This window comes from Carica papaya, chromosome 3, assembly GCF_054855325.1.
Source record: "Carica papaya isolate Zhongbai chromosome 3, ASM5485532v1, whole genome shotgun sequence".
NCBI lineage: Eukaryota > Viridiplantae > Streptophyta > Magnoliopsida > Brassicales > Caricaceae > Carica > Carica papaya.
Window position 1 is genome coordinate 32,411,309 of NC_142311.1, and position 24,267 is coordinate 32,435,575.

Sequence of the window (24,267 nt, forward strand, 5' to 3'; positions counted from 1 at the left end):
CTAACAAATATGTTTGAAATCTTGGGTCCAAATGATAATATTTAAAAACCCTAACCCTAAACCACACAAATTAAACCTCTTCCCACCTCACAATCCCAATTATTTTCCCCATCTTGTTAAATATTTAATATTTTTAACTATAAATAAAATAATGCAGCACAATGGTACCAATTCATTCAACTACAAAGCAAAAATTTTCAATTTTAGAATCAACTCGGTATAACCCGACTAACTAACTCGATGTAACCGAATCGATTTTATTACTTAGTTGGGTGAAATATGTTGGTTCAATTTAGAACCGATAATGATCGACAGAACTATATATCTTTAGGGCTTAAAAGAAGAGAAAAAGAAGAGGGATTAAAAAGTTTGCACCTTTCCAATGCCCCAAATCTAGCTATTCTCCGAGTATCTTTTTCATATCAAACAATCCAAGTGTTAAGTGGGTACCCAGCAGAGCAAAAGGCAAATCTAAGTCAAGCCTTTGGGGGGGGGTTAAAAAGAAAAGATACATATTATCATATGTACATATATATATATATATTATAAAATATTATATGTACATGTATATTTATATGTAAATATATGGGTCCACAAATTAATGTTCTGAGCCAATAGAAGTGTCCCCCGCGGAACAGCTTTTCTCCTGTCTCTTTGCAATCCTGTACTTCATTCAGGACTCAAAGGTCTTGCTATCATCATGATTCTTTTCATTTATTTCTCAAACCCACATAATAAAAATAACTCATTATTATTACCCAAAATTTATAATATCACCCACCGAGTAAAATTAAAAACCCCAAAAAAAAATATTTTTTTAAAAAAATGAATAACCATTATGGCATAATTATGCAAGAAATCATATAATATATTGAAAACAGGATAAGATATTCTATAACTTACAAAAATGATCGGTCAAGATTGTAGCTGACTTGTGTTGAACGGCTGAGATTGTGAAGTAATAATCAATACCCTTATTATTATTATTATTATTTAAAAATTATATATAACGTGTATATATATATATATATATATAGGGCAAAAATAAAGTGATAATAGTATCAGAGTGGAATCAAAACCAAGTTGGATTAACAGTACTGCAATCTTTTAATATCCCTGGCAAGACAACTCACAACGTTCATTGTCATTTGCAGAGAACAGCAGAATATATATATATATATATATATATGTAAATGGGTAATATCCATTGGTTTTGTCAACATGTTTATACAACCTTATAAGTAAATCACTCTCATACTCCCACTCCATATTATTAATATTCTTCTTATGGTTATCTTCCCAACTCTCTTTTGAACAAGATTGGAGAATTTTTTTCTCACAAATTTCTTTTCCCGCGGGATTAGTTTCTCATTGACTGAATTGATTCACATTTCTTCTCACTAAATAATTTTTCTTTAACTGAATTGGTTTGAATTTCTCTCAACAAATGGATTAGTCCATCTGAGCTGGTTCGTGTATGATTCGCTTCATTCGAATCGAAATGTTCCCTCTCTATAGGATTTAGACCTTGTCTATGATTCTTGGTCCAAGATTTCTCACCACCTGCATTCCCATAGTGAATTCTATTCTCTCTATTGTGTTCAATGTTCGTGTTTCTAGTGTATTTGTTGCTCGAGTTTCGTTCTCTTGGTGCAAGATTCGCTTCGTGGGTAATCTGGTTTTAATCGAACAAACGAACAATCGCTCTGATCCAAATTCATTCACAATGTGCTCTTTCTACAAGATTAAGACCTTGTACGATAACAAAACAAATGAGTTTCAACCATATAACATTGAATAGCATGTTATATTGACCCAAGTAAACTTCACTACTTAGCTTTTTTTGGAAAAAAAAACCCTAAAGCAAGGAGTTCAATGCCTTAAACTGAATCAAAATGGTCAATGTTTGATCTGTTTGTTCTTAAAAAAAAAAAAAAGAAGAATCAAAACCAAGAACTTCCAGTGAGTCGTATGCCAATAAGCATGTGTATGCATGTGATTAATGAGTAAAACTTGCACATTACTTCTCATAAAATATTACTTAACAAATAAAAAAAAAACATTCAACTGTTTTTTCCCCCATTAACATCAACATACAGCTCATGAATTAATAAACACTGATACAATTTTTATCAATACAAATCCCCAGTCAAAATCAACTCATCAATCCATCTGCAAGATTCACCTGGGGCTACCTATATCATACTATTCCATCACTGCTACAATTACTCGTAAAAGAAAAATATATATATATAAAGACAAAAGTATGAACTTCAAATATGGAATTTCAGACCAATATAAGATGATTAATTAACACAGAAAGATAAATAAACAAGTAATTAACCAAATTTAATTTGTATTGTAAGCCCAAATTGCCTTCTGATCATCGGATTCCGGTTAGCTTCTGACAGCCAACAATGAAGGAATTGCAGACAAATTAGGAGTATTCTTACTGTTAGCTTCTCTAATGGTGTGTTCTCTTTTCCCATCTTTCGAACTCGGTCTGCTAAAAGCTCTCATTGGACTAGCAAAAGCCCATGTCCAACTTCTACTTCTGCCATGAGAGAGAGCTCCAGGTCCTGCTGATACGACGCCGTTTGACTTTCCGTTCACCTCCTCGGCTGAAGTCGATACCCAGTAAGACGAAGAGGAAGATGATGATGATGAAGATGTCATGATAAACCCGCTGAAAATCCCACCGCACTTGACTCTCTCTTTCATGGCGGATGATGACGACGACGACGAAGAACAGGATACCTTGGGTTTGCCTTCTCTCTGCGATTCCACTCGCCGGAGAGTGCAATCGCCCAGCCCGGTTGAGATTCTCTCGAAGAAATCACCGGAGAAGCTCCGGCTTCCGCAGCCTACAGATCTGGATCTTGACACCTTCCTCTCGAACGACGACGCCGACGCCGACACGGTGGCCTGGCTACTGGGACTGTCATCGTCTTCCTCGACGACAACGATGTTACCACCTTTCTTTGACAGAGATGAAACCAGGCACTTCTCTTTTGATTTCATAACAGACCCATTTGTTACTGTTGGCGCCATTGACGCTACCCTTTCCATTTTTTTGGTGGAAGCCGATTTTGAAGAAGAAAGATACAGAAACGACCAAAACCCACCTCGTTTCCTAGGGCTGAAATCTTGATCATGGCAATCATCGGTACCGGAACTTGCAGAAACATCAAAGAAATGTCTAGTTCTAGGAGTATGAGTCGATTTACTTCTCTTGAAAACAACATCAGACGCCGCCGGACGATGATCAGACGATGCCGCCATGATCTTCTTCTTCTTCTTCGCCATGAGAAAAGGAATCCTCGCCCTCCTAGTACAATACTCCCGACTACGACCACCATCACTGGGACCAGTACTCTTGGTGGACGCACGAACTGAAAGGGAGAGAGAAAGGGAAGAAGAAGAAGTAGTAGCTGCAGTAGTAGTAGCAGCAAGGGCAGAAGTAAGGATACCGGCGCCGGCCCCAAGAGAAACAGAGGGAAGATCAGATCTGAAAGAAGGAGAGGAAGAAGAAGAAGAAGAGAGACGAATGGGTAATGGGAAAGAAGATGAAACGAGCTTGCCAAGCTTTTCTTGGAGGCAAAAAGCACAGATCCCACCTGGGTTGTTTCTGTAAGGATGATCACTGCATTGCATTCCATCCGCCATGTCTTGGTCTTCTCCAACACCAACTCTTCCTCCTCCACCACCACCTTTGATCCCGTCCATCATCTGAAGAAAATCTTTTGAAGATTCTTTTCAATCTTTGAGTTGGAAGTAAGAGCTGTTGGTGAGGTTTTCTTCTTTTGAGACAGAGAGAGATGGGAACAGAAGAAGGGAAACAGGAGGTCAGAGTGTGGAAAAATAAATTATAAGCATGCAAGAAAGGGTGTAGGTGTAGGGGGTGACTCCCCAGGTGCACGTGCACCACTGACTTAACCCTCCTCCATTTTATCTCATAAAATAATATATATATATATATTATATACATATCAACATATAATATATATATATATATACATATTACTGTATATATAAGGGGCCTAGCCGTGAGGGATGGCTTTGCAGCAGTAAATGGCTCTCGACTGGGTCGAAATTGTGACATGCAAGCCTTACTTGTCCCCAAATTTTAGTATATATATATATAAATATAAAAATAATAATACAAGCTTATGTACATATATGGATATACATATTCATTGTATGTCTCTACCAGGAAAATATGTAAACCTCCGGAGTCATATTTATTAAACACCTCCTATTACATTGAAACAGTAAGAAATTATAATTACATATTTTATTTAAATTATATAAATTAAATATTTTATAACCAAAAAAACAGTAAGAAATTCTTAAAAAAAAAAAAAACAAAACCAATAATATAAAAAATAGGAAAAAAAAATCTGCAATCTGCGTAAGCTAGATTCCTTCACTGTCACTAGATAATTATAATTATAATTATTATTATTGTAATTATTATTATTAATAGATTGTTACAAAAATAATTAATCAATTCTCTAAAACGCCACGTGTCAGCCCGTATAGGTATCGTGCTCAGAGCTTAATTACAGCGCCGGCTGCTGCCCCTGTCTCTGCTCGCTGCTCACCTCGATGGGTTAATAAATGTATTAATAATAATGTTAATAATAAATAATAAAATATTATTTATATATTTTTAAAATATATATTAATAATGAGGTCATCACACAGAGGAAGTTGACACTTGGAAAGTGGGGCCCTTTGGTTTTTGTCACAAGTGACCGACCCTATAAATTCAGTGAATATAAGTTGCTGTAAAACTAATAAATATTCGGGATTTTATTATTATTTTTTTAATAGATAACGAGTAGAGATAAACCAAGTATTATTTATAGTGGAAAAATATTGAATTTACTTCAATCAATATATAATATAAAATTTGTTGTATATTAATACAGTTTGTATTTTTAAGAAATTATATTTTGATATATATTTTTTTTAAATTGTGAGTTTAATTTTGATAATATTATAATTTGAAAGTTTATGTATATAAATTATCTCATTAATGAATATATAAATTTATTTATAAAATATTTTATAGGGTAATATCTTTTGACAAATGAATATAATATAATACATATAGTAGACAATACACTTTTAGAATTATTTCAGAAAAATTCAACCCCGATGTAGAAAAAAAGTGACTAAAAATTATATTGTCACGAAGAAAGTTGAACTGAGCATTCAGAGACATATTTGATTATTGGCCAAATCATTTCTTGTCATTTAGTATTTTATCATTTTGTAATTAAGCTTAGGTTAGCCCCATCAAATAATGATATCACATGCATGATCTTGGATCATCGACCGTTGGATTAAGACCCCACATGGCAAGGATGGGGATCTTCACTGTTTTTGTCTTTTCTGCACGCTTTGTTCATGTTTGTGTATGTGTATGTATGCAAACCCCGCGAGTCAGTGACGGTGAGGAATGGATGATCAATTTCCATTTCCTCTTGTTTGATTCGCCCGTCAGTTAACGGAAGGGTTGTCTTGTGTGTGGTTGGTGGAGTTGGGAACGTGATATCCATACCACATGATTAGAAATTGAAAAGCGTTCTTATCCGTTGGATTCTTTTACTTTCACAGCACATCTGATGCGACCTCACAATTATATCTTGCCCGTTAATTATTGTCTTCTCGTTTTGGTCAAAAATCTCAACGGCTCACCGTCTTCCTCATCACTTTATTTATTAATTAATCATTCAAATTAAATCTAATCCAGATCTTAATTTCATGTATCTAAATATAAATTTAATAAATAAATAAATATATATATATATATATTTAATCTGCATCATATAGACAGTTAAATTATTAAATTCCAATCAAGTTCCCCAAATCTTTTTAAAATACATAAAATAAAATATATATGTGTGAAAGAAATACACACCCATTCCCATATATATGGGTGTGTGTGAATACATATCTTACAATATATATATCTTATAAGGGGCCTTTTCTGAGCCCACTTTACAATATATATATATATGTTAAAGAAATACACACCCCATACCCATATATATGGGTGTGTTTAATATATATATATATATATATCTTATAAGGTGCCTTTTTTGAGCCCAATACATAAAATAAAAAGCCCAACAATATTGTAGAACGATCCAATGAGTATAAAATTGATCCAAATTGAATTTAAATTAAGCCAATTGTAAATCTGATTATAAAATTTATCCAGTAGTAGATTATACATAAAAATTATAATTAAATTTTAATTATATATTAAAAATATAATAGAATGACCCAAATGGAGATATAAGTATATTTATTTTTGGATGTATATAATTCCTGCAATAATTAAATTTTAAAAAAATTTTGAGCAAAGATTAGACTAATTAAATTGTTAATGCACATAGAATGAGTCATATACATAGTGAGATACTGAAGATTAAATACAATTGTTTTGAATCTACGAACATTATATTATTGGTCGCTTAAGACTTTATTAAGAAATAAATAACACTACTAGCTATTCATATTAGATTCTCGAACTTTAAAAGATAATAGAAGAGAATTGGTAAATTGTAAGTTAACACTTTACTATTTATATATATATATATGTATATATTGAATACGATTTAACTTTAATTTATATTTTTATAATAAGTTATTAAAATACTATTAAACTTTTAACATTTATTACAATTTAATCTTATTTTAAAGTAAAATTAATATTTTTTTTTTATGATTCTTCATATTACGATAATGCATAGGCTCGTCCAATCGGATAATAGTTTTTTCATTTTTGTTTGCTTCTTGAAAAAAATAATAAAAATAACAATAAGAATGAATAATAATAGAGAAGGAATTATTATATGAACATGCTAAATAGTGAATGCAAAGTTACATATATATATATTATATTATATGTATGTTATAAAAATTTCCAATTAACATTAACTCCATGAATTTCAAATATGTTTTAATTCAAATGCATGCGCTATAAATGTCAAGATACTCGATCAAAATAAATTATTATTAGTCTCGTTATATATATATATATTATTATTCGTGTTCATTAGAATTACGTCGAACTAAATTATTTATATAAAATTTTTGAAATTCATATATATGATTGAAGATTGAGTTAAATTAATTAATTTTGTTGTTTTTGCTAAAGGAACTGTTGTAATAAATGTTAATTATTAATTCATTATTAAATATTAATTATTAGTGTATTATTAATGTTAAATTAATTATTAGTTTGGTTTTGAGTATTAGATATTAGTTTACAATTAAATATTAAATTAATTTAGGATCCTTGAATTTTTTATTTTGAAAATATTAATTGGTAAGACTAAAAAATAAAAAAAAAAAACATACTACCTACGAATATCGGTAAACAAGTTATCGATACAAGATCGGTAAAATCAATGAGAAGATAAATTATATCGTTGAAAGGATAATTAATATCAAAAATTGATTGAGTTATACATTAAATAAATATATATATATATATAAAATAAATAAAACTTAATCATTCCTTTTTCTAAACAACAATGAAATTCAAAAATTCCAAAACAAAGAAGCCATGAATTACAAGCCTGCTTCTACTTAAAACTTATTATTTCAAAATAAAATTTACATACAAACAAATATTTTTTCTTTTCTCAAAATTGCAGCATTAATTAATTTTCATTGTAATTATAATAATTAATTATCATTGGCTGAAGAAGATACAAGAAGAGGCTCTTCCTGCCAGCCTTCTTCAATTCCTGCAATATGTGATGAGCTAATTTCTTTTGATGCCTTCCCATTTCTATACATTGCATATAGAATTAGCTGAGCTATTCCAAGTATAAATCCAGCTCCATTTGGTACCTAAATTACCCATCAAAATTATATATATTAGAAATAGAAATATAAATTACATTTAACAAAAGAAAATTTTGTTATACATGCATATTTTACTACGATTTAATTATAAAAAAATAGTATTTGAAAAATTAGATAACAATATGATAATTTATAAACAAAAGTAGATTTATATGTTTTTTTTTTTAAAAAAATAAATTTGATTTTCATAAAATAGTTGAGGGTTATAAATTCTTATAATTTATAATACAATTAATATAACACAAAACTTGTGGAAAATGGAACGACCACGTTTGGTCTTAATTATTTTCAAAAGAAAAAATAAGAGTACCACATAAATGGAAATATAAAAGTATTTAAGTAACTCCAAATTATTGGTGTCAAAAAATAAATCTTTGTTGTTCCCAGTCGGTGACGGTGACCGATTGATAAAATGTTGGGACCAAAAATAATTTTGGCTTCCAATAAAACAAACACGTGGCCCAATTACCATTAATGGCCCCAGTGAGATAAATGTCTAACGCGACATTAGATATTTATGGGTCCACTATTTTAAATAGTGTGCGGCTAAAATTTAATGTCGACCCACTACTTGGAATTGCGGGGCCCACTTTGAAAAAGCTGAAAAAGAGCACGTGACAAAATGAAAGAGAATACTTACGAGTAGGAAATAATCGTGTACGAGCATCGCATACATCGCCCAAATCCCACCGTTGAGGAAGAGGAATAGTGAGAGGAAGAACGGCATGTATTCCACGCTCTTTGTCATTATCACTGTTTTCTGAAATTAATTAATACAGCAAAACAAAAAAAAAAAAAATTAAATACATAATTTATCTAAAATGTAATAATAATAATTAATTACAAAATTAAAATATTTAATTAGCATTTATCCAAGTTTATATTTAATTAAAATACTAATCTAGAAACTAAGAGATAATCTAGTTAGAGAGATTAGTTTATGATGAGTGACAAAATTTAATTAATTAAATAGACATAGTTAAAGATTATGAATGTCAACTAATTAACGTAATTAATATAATAATAAACACGAGTTTGTGGAGTTTGAATATTTAAAACATAGTTGGTAAAGGGTCGACGATCAGACCCACTAAAAGGCATTTTTTTTAAAAGTTAATAAATAGTATTTAATTAATAGTTTAACAAATTGGATCAGTGATTAATTAATTGAAGTGGAATCAATAGAAGAAGAGTAAGAGTAAGATTTACTTAAAAGAAAATTTAAAATAAACTGTATTAATTAATTAACTAATTTCCATAAAAAATTAACTAATTAATTATATAAATACTTAATTCCAAGTTGCAATGTGAAAGACAGCATCTATAATGCGTACTTGTGATTGTATAAAGCAAGTGGTACATATTATATATACATATATAGAGATAGAATATGATCAGCTTGAGCTTATCACCAATAAAGAACCTAATTAATGAAAATGTCTATCTGAATAATCTTTAATTATAAACTAATTAATCTAAGTAGCTATAACGTCTTGGTATGCATACATATATATATATATATTCATTAATGAAGTGATGTATATACAATGTCATAATAAGAAAAGACTGAAATACTAATTAATTTAATTTACACAAAACACAAATTTATTTAGGAAAATTTTTTATCATAATCTCAAATTTTAAATTTTATTATGATAATTTATTTGATAAAAACTATCTAAAACGAGTTAGAATATGCTCGAACTATAATAAACGAAAATACAATTTACTCGGTAATAAATCTTACCATGGCCGCTAGAGGAGAAGCGTACATAATAATGTTAAGTCCCGAACACAAGAATCCCGTTGCATTTATACGAGTTTGTCCCTCCAACGATAGCCGAGTTACGAGAATTGCTGTCGTCACAAAACCTATGTTCAATATCGCCACAAGAATCGCAGTTTTATGCTGAAAAATAATCAAGATCGAACTATCAAATTATATTTCTTAAAATATATACTTGTTAGAAGTAATACAATATGAATAGTTGTAAAATCAAATATTTTGTTACGTACCAACTTAAAATTTTGAAATAATTGATAATGGAATTTTATTATTTCCTCGTATATGTATGTGTGTGTGTGGAGAATAGGAATAGGAAAGTAACCTTCATCTTTGTGGGTGCATAAAGAAAGAACAAAGCAACATAGACAGCCTCAACAAGAACACCAAAACCATTAACAGTGGCAACCAGGTATTCTCCAGGAGTTGTAATTCCATAATATGTCCATAACGAACAGTTCAGCAACGTGCAGACGTAAGGAAGACTCTCAAATTCCTCAGTAGATCTTCTTTTTATTATTCTCCAAAATGTTCCCCTGAAAATATTAACATATAATCATACATATATAATACATACGTACCCATGAGCGCAGGCTATAATGATTCCATGGTTAATACAAAGGCTTGCTTACACGGGAGATAGAAACACCAGCACTGAGATTATGTTGCCTGCGCCAAGCAAGGAGAGAAGAAAGGCACACATTAACTATATATATGATTATTATATGTATATGTATAAGTGTGAGTTCCTTACCTATTACCCCGACAAAGAAACTCAGCTCCTCCATTTTTTGATAGGAGAAAGAAATGAAGAAGATGAAATTGATTTCAAAGGGGAAACGGCTTTTTTGCAGTACTGGTTTTTGTAAGAGAGAGATATACAATACAGACAGCAGAAAGAAGGGACAGGAGATTAATAGTCAATACTTTTATTTTAAAAAATAAATATAAGTATATATATATATATATATATATTTAATTTGGTGTATCTACAGTTCGGAGGAGGTACACCATGTGTGAGTAATATTATATTATATTATATTTTTTCAACACATATAATATATATATATATATATATATGTGCACATATATTGTCGCGATCTCGATCAGTATATGTCTCTATGCTCCCTAATTTTTTTTTTTTTTTTTTTTTTTTTTTTCCAGATACATAATTAGTCATAGCCAAAAATATCGTGGACGGCATAAATATTTTAAATAATTAATTATTAACAATCAACTAATTATTTTCTAATGTAAATATACGATGTTGATTAACGGGCATTTCGTTGTTATTGTTCATATTAATTAATTAATTAATTTAATTATTTAGTAAACTAAAAATCCATGATAATCAGTTAATTACCACATATATATGTTCTTGTAAATATTCTTGTAAATCATCACGCACAAGAATATGGATCTCATCTTTATTGGATTAGAAAGAAAATCTGAATTTATTTAATTAATTAACACTGTAAGAAAAATGAAATATAATTAAATTTTTTTATTTGTATATATGTATATATCCATTTTTTTTTATACTATAATTTTTTTCTTCAATAAATCCAATATAGAATAATTAATTGAAGAATTATTATTTTTCTTTTTTTCAGTATGTAGGGAATCAGCAAGTTTCTTTCTACAATTTACTAATAAAATAATTTATAAATTTTTTTAGCTATATGAACTCAGAATTCACGCATGTCAAATATAAATAATATTATATTCATAATTTATAATTTTTTGGTCTCCATTACACACCATGAAAAGTCAAAGAAAAAAAGCTCGTGGATCGGAAAAAAAAAAAATGGTGTGATTAAGAGAACACAATGGAAGAAGAATGAAGAACGGCCATTGAAGAAGAGTGTTTGGTTAATTAGGGAGAAGAAAAATGAAAAGTGGAGTATTACAAAAAATGGGGAAAGTGCACGTTTCATTAATTGAGAGAATGGAATATATATATATATATATATAACATGTTCATGTTTGTATAGATATTTACAAAGCTTGTACCAAATAATTAAGTAAATTAAACTAATACTCGACATATTAATTAATTGTAAATATTAAACTCCTATAAGGAGCTAGAGAAGAAGTTGTGGCATGTAATTGAAGAGGGTAAACTAAAAAGAGGGTAGAAATTAATGTATACATACAACTAATGAAAACATAATATTTTTAAGGTAGGCTCGTTGAATATATATCATGAGTATATAATTATAATTATAGTAATTAATTATTAGTATTGGTTGAAGAGTATACAAGTAGAGGCTCTTGTTGCCACCCTTCTTCAATTCCTGCTATATATGATGCCTTCCCATTTCTATACACTGCATATAGAAGTAGCTGAGCTATTCCAAGTATAAATCCAGCTCCATTTGGTACCTAAATTACCCATCAAGATTATATATATATATTTATAGAGATATTTAATTTTTATCACACATTACTAAATTTATTAATAAATAAAATATGAAATTTATTAATGAAAGAGAGTACTTACAAATAGGAAATAATCGTGTAGGAGAAACGCATAGATTGCCCAAATCCCACCATTGAGGAAGAGGAACAAGGAGAGGAAGAACGGCATGTATTCAACGCTCTTTGTAATCATCACTGTTTTCTGAAATTAACCATATATATATATATATATAATAGATTGTTATTTAAATAAAAATAAATTTTATTAAAAATCAAACCCGATTAAATTTAATACTGATTAATCTAGTTAAATAGTAAATATATCAAAATCGATAATAAATAGTATATGAATATATTTAGGGTGGAGTCAAACAATTGAACGGTGAGGATCAGGGTACTAGGATGATGGCTAGCATTTAGTTTGGGTGGGGGGGTATTATAAAGGGGTACGTTGACGAAAAAAGAAAGAAAAGAAAGGGAGGAAAAGAGAGAGACCAGACGAAAGAGAGGAAGAGGGATTTAGAATATGTTTGAATGGTGGTTCAATAATAATGGTATGATTTTTTCATGATTTTTTTTCTGTTTGTTTGCACTTCCAAACACATAATATAGTTTTTTACTGGTTGAGTCATTATTCTTAAGACCGTGTAATACTCAAGCCCAGAATTTAGTCCGATATCAATTTTGACATTCTAAAATATATAAAAAAATAACTTATTTTAATTTTTGTTGAATTTATGGAAAAAATAGGTTAGGGATGAAATCAAAAATAATTTTGAAAAAAAATAGTAAACATTTGTGTTCGAGGAATGTTTTTGAAAGAAAAATTAGAAATTGGGGGGCATAGTGCAAATAGAAAAAATTGTACCACGTAGGACCGTCCAGTCAGCAACCTTGACGAACCGGAGCATGCTGCGTGGCAAGGCAGTCTGACATCGGTGCCACATGGACGATCCATGTGTCCTACGATCGAACGACCCATGATCGATCCCGCTCCTGTGGACAGCCAGGATTTTTTCTTTCTTTAAACACGATCGGACAGTCGAGATCAAATCGCAATGGACGGTCCAGATTTATTTTCTCTTTAAATGCGATCGGACGGTCAAGATCAAATCGCGATAGACAGTTCAGATTTATTTCCTCCTTATGCGAGATCGGACGGACAAGATTGATCGCAATGGATGGTCCAGATCAAAATGGGATGGGTATAAATACCTCGTATCACATGGGAACCCAAACCCTAGCCGCCAGCCCCCGCAGGAGAAAAAAAACCAGACACTAGAGAAGGAGGCTGACTGCTAATCCCTGCCGCTGGAGCCACCGCCGACCATCAAAAGAGGTAAAAAATTTCTCTTACCTGCTCGCAATTTGATTTCAAGCACCTCTATGGCCAAATCGGAGCAAAATGGACGGCAGGTGAGCCAAAAATCGCGGGCGAAACTCGACGAAACTGCCGCGGCCTAAGTCCCAAAACTCCCCCGATGAGCCCCTTCCCAATTCCCATTTCACGTAATTTTTTTTATCATTGTGTTCACCGTCATTTTCTGTGCAGGTTGATTGAAAAAAGAATCTCAACCGCGAAGGAGAACCGGCGGAGTCACCGTACCCAGAGGTCCCTCCCGCCGGTGAGTTCATTTTTTTGTGGTTTTTCGACCAACCGAGGCTGTTGTCAGTTGCTTTTCTGCAGGGATACGGCCAAAACTACCCAAAACTGGCTAAAACCGGCTAGGCCAAGGCAAACCACCACCATGGGCGGCAGAGCTAATGCCGAAGCATAGCAGCACCGCTATGCCGGAACCCCAAAATTGACCAGAATGAGTTTTGCACACTGATTTTAAATTTTTAGGTACATGAAAAGTGTTTTGGATTCTGCAGGGATAATTCAAGAAACTTGGTACTCGTTGAGAAGCATAGTAGGCAGCACAACATCTCAAAACACTAATCCAGGTAAGGATTCTTTTCTCTATTACGGAAAATTGTTATGGAAAATTGATGCTTAACAATTAATAATTGTGTGTTTTTATAAAAAAAATTAGAGAACCCTAAAAATAATTACAGGTCACTAGTGAAGGCGAAACTGATTAGTTCACGGTCGTTTCGATTTTCTGTTTATTTTCTTGTATTGCCTATATTTGTTTACTATTATACGGTGCGTAACTGAATTGATAGTTTTAGAGTCTTTTTGGTTATTTGGTTATTTATTTTTCCTGCATTGTTTGTCGGTATTCTACTCATTGGTTATTTGGCTGTGTTAAACTATATTGTTGTTTAAGTGAACTGTGAGTATAAAATGAGATATGGTTATTGTGTGGTTGATTGTTATACTGATGAAAACCTATATGGAAAAGACTTACTAGGTACTCGAAAAAGGGTGGACAGACCCAGTACATAGGGAACCCTACCATAAACATTATTTCAGTCGCATGGGGCTGGAAAGTCCCTTACCAGTAAGGTTTGGGAGATATGGGTCATCCTCATACCAGATGGAATATCGAGGTGGTGAAATATTTGGCACCTATTATCGGACGGGGTATGGAGACGATCGGTTAATTGTTTAATTGGATATTAGGTTCACGAGTAGGAGGACATCTCTATGGACCATCAGGAGTACCGGTAAGCGGTTAAAAATATAAAATGATCATTTCTTGTTATCTTATATATGATAATAAAAAGTGTATGGATATGAGTTTTCATAAGTTATTTTTGAAAAGATTTATTACATTAAATTAAGGGCTCCATTGGTTGTTTTTATGATTTTTACCAATCTTCAATTTTCTATATCTGTTATTAGCGTGATATTCTTACTGGGCTAATGTACCTCACCTGTTCATTAACTATTTCAGATTAAGAGGACCAAAATTCATATTCCAATCAAGGGTTGTTAATAGTTCACCACCTAGACTTCCTTCAAAAACTAGTGAATGTCATCCTATGATGTTTATTTATTTACTTTTTATTTATTTCTTTGATTTCTATTTATTCTTTTAGAATGAACATTCTCGTAGCCCTATTGGGCATTTTAAATTGTTGTGCAAGGAATGTAAATCCTAACTCTATTATTTCGCTTCCGTATTTAATTTATAACTTTATTTCCATTTAAGTGTCGGAGCTTTACACCATGATTTTTCTCATTTTTTCAAACCACCGATTTAATAGTTTTATGATGGTTCAATAATTTTTTTCCTTTATACCCTAATATTTTTTATTATTTATAAAATTACCCTTCATTTTAAATCATTCTACCTGACACATTTCACTCTTTTTCTTCTTACTTCTCTAGGGTTTATTATTATTATTCTTCTATCCGACACTGATTCAAGAAGAGTTGCACATCTCGAGTTGCAAATAGTGGTCATCTCCAGTTTCTCTTGTTCGACCAGGTAACCATACATTGAGTTGGTAATGAAAATAGTTTGATTTCTCTCTTGATTTCTCTTTTCTTTTTCCCCTCATGGTTCTCGTTCTCTTAATTTTTCTGATTTTGTAGTTTCCTACAATTTCTTTAATTTAACTGTTTACTGCCAATCCACTTTATTCTCTCTCTCGATATGTGTTTTTTATTTTTTCGTCGCTATTTGCGTCTTGTTTGATTGGTATGTGTATGTTGCGCTCAATTAGATTTGTTTGAAAATTGAAAAGAAAAAAGTATGTGCTCACGCTGCTGTTTGATTTGCATTAATTTCCTTTTTATTTTTTTTTGCTAATTTGACAGAGCATATAGAAGAATTTGAGTGTTGTTTCTTGTCAAAATTCAGTTGTTTTGTTTCTCTTGTGCCTCTTCGATTTGTAGCTTTCTCAACTTGTTAAGACCGGATGCTTATGGATCATTATGTGCTTTGATTTTTGTTACGTTGCGTAGTGGATTATGCTGTGCTAATCTCTTTGTAAATTTAATTATAAGAATTAAATTTTTTTGTCAGAGTTAAGTTTTAGTTACTTAATGTTCAAGTTAGGATTTGATATTTTGGAAGTTGTTGCAAGGTACAAATTGTCCACAGTTTTATTTCAAAGTTTTCAACTATAGTGTGCAAGTTTTTTACAGAAAAGATGAGAATCCATTTAGTTAATATTAAAAAAACTTGGGGGAGATAAGTTATATATACCCAATCTAGATGTACTTGGTTAACTCATAAGTAGATTACCAAATCATATTTCATCGATTGTTTAGTCGTCTGAATCGATCAATGCGGATAGACTTTAATTGATAGAGGGTTAGTTTTCTGAGGTTGATAGATTTTCTACTATGGTGCAATATAAATTATTGATTGATAGGGAATGCCATGAAGATCAAACTTTATTGCTATTTAAAAATGTCAGGAGGATCTGAAAAATGTTTGACGTTGAGAATTTAATTTTGGTTTCTGAAATTGAAATTCAGATATGAGTCAGAAAGGTTTAATATATAGTTTTGTTGAAAAAAGAACAGTTGTTTTAGCATAACACACATCATATTCAGGGAACTCTTGTATATGTGAGGTGGGCTTTCTAAGTGCTTGTTTGAGGGTGTGGATTCTGGGAATGGGGTGCCCTCACTAGGGCTAGATACATAAATGGGGTGGTTCTGCTACGAGCGTGGTGAAAACTGTGGCTCCTGTTTTGCTTCTCTTCTTTATTAGAATTCATCCTGATTATTTCTTGATTCATTGTTGTTAAAGTCCTTTTTCTTTGTCTTTATTTTTTCCTATATTTCTCATGCTAGTGGTTGTTCCCTCTTTAGTGGGCCACCATTCATGCAGTTCTGAAGTTTCTGGGGAGATTTTCAGTGCTCTTGGTGCATGTTGTTTAGCTAATGTTTTATTCTCCTAAGTTCTACATTTATCTGTGTGCTAAAGCTTCTTGTGTTTACTATATGTCTTGCTTCTTTTGATGCTCTTTAGTTGATTAAAGTGTTTCATTGTGCATTTATATGATGAAATTCTTGTAAAGTTTTTCTAAGTCAAGATTTTACTGGGTGACGAATATTATATTGAATTTGAATGTTTTCCTCACATGTAAAAATCCTACCATATAGTTAATTATCTCGTCAATAGATACTCATTTGATATTTCATACCCATTTCTAGATGAATTATACAGAACGCCTAGCAATGTTAGCAGGGGTTTTAGTGATGCTTATAGGAACTTATATTCATAGAATGAAAAAACTTAGATATGCACATGAATTAAGACTTGAATGTGAGAATGTTCAAGCCAAGCTTATGAACAGTTTGGTATCAAGTGAGTTCTGTCGGTACATTATTAGGATGACAACTCCATTATTTACGAAGTTATGTTATCTACTAGTTACAGAAGGTGGACTTAAACTAACCATTCGTATAACTGTAGAGGAACATGTATTCAAGACACTTTACTTATTAGGACACAATCAAAGAAATCGAGTCATGTCTTGACATTTTTTACAATCAAGAGAGACGACAAGTCATCATTTTCACAATGTCATACAATCAATAGTAGAACTGGCTGATAAATTCCTAAATCAGCCTGATGGATCACAAGTGCCATCAGAAATAGCCAACAATCTTAGATTTTTTCTATTTTTTAAGGTAAATATGCATTTTACTTGATTAAATTTTTATAATTACGTATAATTTTATTTAATTAATGATCAATTAATTTTAGGATTGTGTTGGTACAATCGATGGAACGCACATACGTGTCAAAGTGTCCAAAGTTGATGCTCCAAGATTCTGTGGGAGAAAAATTTTTCCCACATAAAATGTTTTAGTGGCTTGTGCATTTGACTTGACTTTTACATATGTCCTTGCTGGGTGGGAGGGGACCACATCAGATTTGAGAGTAATGAAACATACATTAACGAGACTTGATGATCCTCTAATAATTCTAAAAAGTGATTAAAAAGTTTAAATTTCAAAATATAGTGTATAGGTTTCAAAAACAAATTTATAACTTTACATAATGTTTTCAGGTAAGTTCTACCTAGTAGATGCTGGTTTTATATTGCGGGGTGGATTAATTACTCTATATAGGGGAGAACGGTACCACTTGAGTGAATACTCCAGGAAGCCACCATTAAATGCTCGTGAGTTATTCAATCTTAGTTATTTTTTTTACGTAATGCGATTGAACGTGTCATCCGAGTTCTTAAAAAATACTTTCCAATTATTTTAAGTGTTAATGAACCACACTATAGGTTGAAGGATGTCAATCACATTATATTTGCATATTGTATTTCGCATAACTTTTTGCGAAAAGATGATCCAAACAATAAATTTCTGAGAGAGGTTGATGAAGAACCTGGAAACACTTCTCATGATGAATGTATTCCATTTAGTGTTAAGGATAGCCATGAGGAAATAAGAATGGGAGAAGCTATTAGGGATATGAAAACAGTTGATATGTGGGTTGCTTATAATGGTTGATTGTTTTATTATAGTACTTGTATTGCTTAAGAATTGTGTTCTTCACAATTGTTGTATTTTGTACGATATTATTATATTATATTAACATTTTAATCGTAACATTATATTTTGGATTTTCTACTTTTATTCATGCTTTATATTTCAATGAAGTTCTGCTTATTGACAATGATAACTTTATCTACTGGACTGATGCTAACTTTGTTCTTAATGATAATTTTATATTTCTTGGTTTTGTATTGCAGTGTTGTATAAAATGGTAGTAGGAATAATTTTGCAGATCAAGGGGGTAACATTTTCCACTGGACTGATACATTGGATGATGCATTAGCAGAAGCATTTTACTCTCAACATTGTTTAGGCCGCAAATCAGGTGGAACATTCACCACTACAAGCTATTGATTATATCGTTTCAGACTTGAAGTGCAGCTACCCAAACATTGCAATTTGTAAAAGAGCAAGTCCACAAGCACATTAAAAATTTTAAAAAGCAGTTCTCAAAATAGTATGACATATTCAAATATGAGCTGAGTGGTTTTGCATAGAATCCGTTAACTGAAAAATTTGAAGCTGAAGAGGAGGTCTAGAAACAACTAATAGAGGTAAATCAAAAAGTGATTCATATGTTATTTGCAATACTTTTTATAGTTTAAATATTAATATCATATTTTATAATAGCCTATCCAGAAGCAGCTGAACTTAAGAACAAACGGGTTTAAAATTATACCAAAATGTTGGAAATGTTTAGAAAAGATAGAGTTAACAGAGTTGGTTGCGACACAACACGTACCTCTCGAAGACAAACGAATATGAATGTTAATACAAATGCAATGGGAGTTAAGGATGTGATGAGTATGGGTCCCGAAAATGTCTGTGTTAATATCAACATCAATAGTGAGGAATCTTTCCATGATCATCCAATGCCTCAAACTCCTACTTCACAACTCGAAGGTGAAATACTAAGTTGTTCAAGGCCGAGTAAATCAAGACGTTTGGATGGTATTCTAGAAAATGATTATCTACTTGAGAAAATTAGAATGATTGTTGATGCACTCAATACTATGGTATCAACAAAACATGTTTCATCGACTCAGCTGTATGAAGAAATTGGTCGTTTGAGTCTCACTGAAGATTAAAAATCACAAGCTTATATTTATTTTTTGAAAGAATCAAATATAGTGTCTAGTTTCTTAAGTTGTCCTCTTAAAGGTCGCAAGAATTTTCTAAAGAATTTGCTTCCAGAACTAGGTAATAACATATATAAAAACTTGTTAATTTGTAATCTTTGTTTTTTTTTATTTTTCTTTACTTTTCTTTACTTTTGCAGGTATTTGAAACGGAAGATGTTGTTATTGCCGTGCAAGACCCGAGTTTAGATGTAGGAATGTTGCAAAAGTTATGTTGCATGATGTATTATATTTCTTTCTATGGTTGGTCGGAATTTATATAAACACCTATACTTATTTATTTTATTTTACGATGGTTTAATTTGTATTTTAATCTATGTTGGACTAATTTACATTTGTAAATGAATGATGACGCTATAAAATATTTGTATTTAGAGTAGTTGAACTAGTGTTATGTTTTTAAAGCTCTTATATTTATGAAACTATGTATTTTTTTTTTATTTTTTAACAATGCAATTTATTTATTTTATTGTATACATATAAACATGTATTTATATATTCAATTAAATTTATGTACTTATATTTTTAATTATATATATATGTATATAATATATTTAATTATATCGATTTTATTATATATTTATGTATTTATATATGTATTTATATATTTAATTATATATAAATACATGTATATAATATTTTAATTATAAATATACATGTATGTAATATTTTAATTATATATGTATATAATATATTTAATTGTATATATATATTATATATGTATATATTTAATTATATATATTTATATATCTCTATATTTAACACTACATATTTTTTTTAACTTTTCTCTTTTTATTTTTTATTTATTACTAGATACAATAAAATATAGGCAAAATAGACAATTTGTTCAAATATACAACCATATCATACTGTCAATGCAAACAAAAATGGCTGTCACTACCAGACATTAATAGACTATCATCCAAACATAGTTAAATTTGAATATTAATAAATCTTGCATATACCATACCATACCCAACATTAAGAAACCATCATACAAATCATTCAATCAAGCTTTGAAGATTTGATGGGCGACTAAGAGAGAAATTTCAAAAGAAAGTACGAGAGAAGGAGATTTCTACTAATCTAGAAGACGATGGAACTAAGAGATAAATAAATTTAGGATTTCAAACTCTGTTATGGTAACACAGTATGAATTTCTTTTTGGTTTACTGAATAAATGATCGTTGAGGTTTGAAAAGGTGGAGAGATGAGGAGTGACGAATAACGCAATTGGAAAGGATGAGAAACATGATGAGCAGGCTAAAGTAGAGTAGTGTGAGGTGTACATTGGGAATGTATCCAAATAGGGTCGTAGATGGGGACTAACTAGTTATATAAGAAGAAATGAGGGAATCAGCAGCATGTTGAGAGGGATAAGTGAGGTTTAATGGAGTGATTAGGCTATTTCAATGAAAAATGAGCTTAAATAGGAAGTTAAACATTTGTGTAGTTGAGGTCGTAGGTAGGAGAGTAAGTCTGAGTGAAAAATGTAGAAAGGTAAAAATTAGGGCCAAGTAAAGGGAGAGGAGTGGAAGTCGATTTATCTAGAGAATGACAAATTAGTAAGTAGACTTGTCATTTACTATAAAATGATGGGATATGAAAGTGAGGAGGATTGTTGGTTTGAAATTTCGAGGTATTGATGTTGGTGCAAATGGACGGTAGTGTTGGTGCGTCGATATTGGTGACAATAGGGGTGTTCAATTAAGTCGTCCATGTTAGCGTTGGTGTGTGTGTATAGTCGAACAAGGGCTGGTGTGCGTGTATGTGAGATGTGTCCAACATTTTCTGGTGGTGGTATTATTTGAACTTTGTTGTTTGTGTGTGTTGTTGGTGTGTGTGTGTGTATGGCCAAGTAAGGGCCGATGTGTGTGCATGTGAGATGCATCCAATAGTTTCTAGTGGTAGTGTTATGTGAATCTTATTGTTTGTGTGGGTGTTGTTAGTGAGTGTGTGTTGTGTGCCCGGCCGGTGTGTGGAGGTGAGATGTGTCCACTATTGTTTGGTAGTAATGTGATTGGAACTCTGCTTTATTTGTGGGTTGTTGAGCGGGTGGGTTATGGTATGAGACCAGTGAGAACAATTACTATTCTGTGGGTGCATGGATGAGTATGTGTAAAAGCTTAAGGGTAAAGATATGACAATGATTCTGGTCAGCCAGAAAATTAAACAAAGGACAAATAAGTTTACAAGAAAGAGGGAGGGTGAGAGAAGTATGGATAGGTAGGCATAGGTGTTCGGAAAGGTAATATAGGTAGGGTGAGGGTGTTAACAGGTATTACGAAATAGGCGGGGATGCTAGGAGGAAGTGAGAGCAGAAAAAAAAAGAAAGAAAAACCTAGTACTACATTAGATGGTGAGGAAATCGCTAGGGGATATCCTTGTAAGAAGCGGTTGAGAATGATGTTGCTTGGGAGTACTAGTTATAGGTTAAGTAGGACTACAGGGGGGATACCGGGCTAGGAGTTTAAATGCTTTTTCATATTTTGTTTGAGTTCTGAATTTATTTTACTGGACTACAGTGTGCTCATTAAATATCATATAGTAGGACAAAAGACGGAGCCAAAACTTCAAGCAGTCAGACACTACTTAAAAGAAGTGGGTTAACCAAACAATACGCATATCTTGATTTACATTGGAGTGTTCACCAAATTTACTTCTTCGTTGTAAATAGGATTTCTTTCCTTTTTGTTTCATTTGTTACTTGGGAATAATTGGTTATAAAATGGGATGTTGAGATTGATTTAGGTAAATCAAATAAGTTGGATGTATACTGAACATTTACATAAATAAATTGTTTGGTTGAGTTCATGAGCGATTATGAAGGGATAACCGGTGGATTTGTGCCCGTGAAAGTATATAGGCCGCGTTACAATCGACTATTGGAAAAACAAAAAAAAAAAAAAAAGGAATTTATTCTTGTATAAAGTGAGTACATATTTTAATAAATTATATATGATCAGCTTGTTCTTATAAAAAAAAAATACTAATTAATCTGAATATAACCATTAATACATACTAATTAATAAATTAGTTATGCCAATAAAAAAAGGGAAATTACTCATGACTTCTTGATATATGATTTTTATTTACTTGTATATAATATTATAAATTAATTACATATATGTAATATTATTAATTCATATAACGACATAGCATGTACATACTAGTTTTTTTTTAGATGAGTAATTTCAAGAAAAAATAAGAAAAAAAAAACTTATAGATTTGAATATAAATGTATGTGTATACATATAGTAGATTCAATCATCTTATCGATTATCTTTTTATTAAATAATTAGTGTTTCTATATACTTCGGTATAAGAATATATATAAATTACGTGAATCTATTATGTAATTGATAAAATGTATAAAGTTATGTTAAAAAATTGCTATATAAAACCCCTAAAATAAATCATAATAAGATTAAAGAACAATAATAAGAATTGCAATTTACTCTGCGGAAGAATCTTACCATGGCAGCTAGAGGAGAAGCGTACATGATGATCTCAAGTCCCGAACACACGAATCCCATTACGTTTAATCGAGTTTCTCCCTGCAAAGCTAGTCGAGTAACAAGAATTGCTGCTGCTGGAAAAACCATGTTCAATATCCCCACAAGAATCGCAGTCTTGCACCCGAAGACAATCGAGATCGAAATATCAAATTTCATTCGTTTACAAAAAAATTTTAGAAATATTTCTCCCTAAAATAAAAATTTCAATAATTGATAATTCAATTCTCTTACTTCCTTGCATATATAATATATATATATATAAACATGTATGTACAGTGAAGTAATAATCAACCTTGATCTTTGTAGGTGCATAAAGAAGGAATAGAGCAACATAGACAGTCTCAACGAGAACAGCAAAACCATTAACAGTGGCAACAAGGTATTCTCCAGGAGTTATGATTCCATAATATGTCCATAACGAGACGTTCAGCAACGTGCAGATGTAAGGAAGACTCTCAAACTCCTCCGTAGATCTTCTTTTTATTATTCTCCAAAATGTTCCCCTGAAAATATTAACATATAATTATATACGCGCGCGCGTGTGTGTGTGTGTGTGTATACATATATAACTATATGATGCTATAACGATTCATGATCTTATTCTGGGTGTAGAATATAAGGGCTTACATGGGGGATAGAAACAACAGCACTGAAATTACATTACCTGCAATGAGAAAAAAAAGAAAAAAGTAGGCCAACCATGATTTTTAATTTTCTTTTTCTAAGTTTATATATAATTAATTTCATCAAAGAAGATATATATATATTTATATGTATATGTATATGTATATGTATAGTGTGAGAGATACTTAACCTATGAGCCCAATATAGAAACTCAGCTCCTCCATATTTGATTAATTTGATGGGGTAGAAAAATGATGAAGATGAGCTTTATTTCAACACCACACACGTACATACATATATGCTGGTGGGTCCCACTTAAATGTGGGTGGGGTCCAACAAATATAAAAGAGTAAAAGACAAAAGACTTGAAAATAGTAATTTTGATGAAATTTTGTCATAATGGCGAATGGTATGGATATCTAACCCCATATATATATATATATATATATATTGTATGGTCCCTCGTAT

The 24,267-nt window shown here is 31.3% G+C and overlaps 3 protein-coding genes across 3 annotated transcripts; all 3 read right to left on the reverse strand.

Moving 5' to 3' along the window:
* Nucleotides 1-2,232: 2,232 nt before the first annotated feature.
* LOC110819831 (vitellogenin-like protein) lies at nucleotides 2,233-3,866 on the reverse strand. Its single transcript, XM_022049151.2, has one exon. It carries the CDS (start codon nucleotides 3,727-3,729, stop codon nucleotides 2,398-2,400), a length of 1,332 nt encoding a protein of 443 aa, XP_021904843.1. The 5' UTR covers nucleotides 3,730-3,866; the 3' UTR covers nucleotides 2,233-2,397.
* Nucleotides 3,867-7,482: 3,616 nt separating this feature from the next.
* Nucleotides 7,483-10,585, reverse strand: LOC110819987 (bidirectional sugar transporter SWEET17-like). The gene is made up of 6 exons (XM_088216579.1): nucleotides 10,428-10,585; nucleotides 10,306-10,342; nucleotides 9,999-10,209; nucleotides 9,638-9,799; nucleotides 8,531-8,650; nucleotides 7,483-7,875 (listed from the first exon to the last, which is right to left on the reverse strand). Exons 1-6 carry the CDS (start codon nucleotides 10,459-10,461, stop codon nucleotides 7,708-7,710), a joined length of 732 nt encoding a protein of 243 aa, XP_088072705.1. The 5' UTR covers nucleotides 10,462-10,585; the 3' UTR covers nucleotides 7,483-7,707.
* A 1,218-nt stretch (nucleotides 10,586-11,803) lies between these two features.
* LOC148268576 (bidirectional sugar transporter SWEET17-like) lies at nucleotides 11,804-24,076 on the reverse strand. The gene is made up of 6 exons (XM_088216580.1): nucleotides 23,990-24,076; nucleotides 23,803-23,839; nucleotides 23,468-23,678; nucleotides 23,134-23,289; nucleotides 12,177-12,296; nucleotides 11,804-12,058 (listed from the first exon to the last, which is right to left on the reverse strand). The coding sequence occupies exons 1-6, from the start codon at nucleotides 24,021-24,023 to the stop codon at nucleotides 11,906-11,908; spliced, it is 711 nt and encodes a 236-aa protein (XP_088072706.1). The 5' UTR covers nucleotides 24,024-24,076; the 3' UTR covers nucleotides 11,804-11,905.
* Between the last annotated feature and the right edge of the window lie 191 nt (nucleotides 24,077-24,267).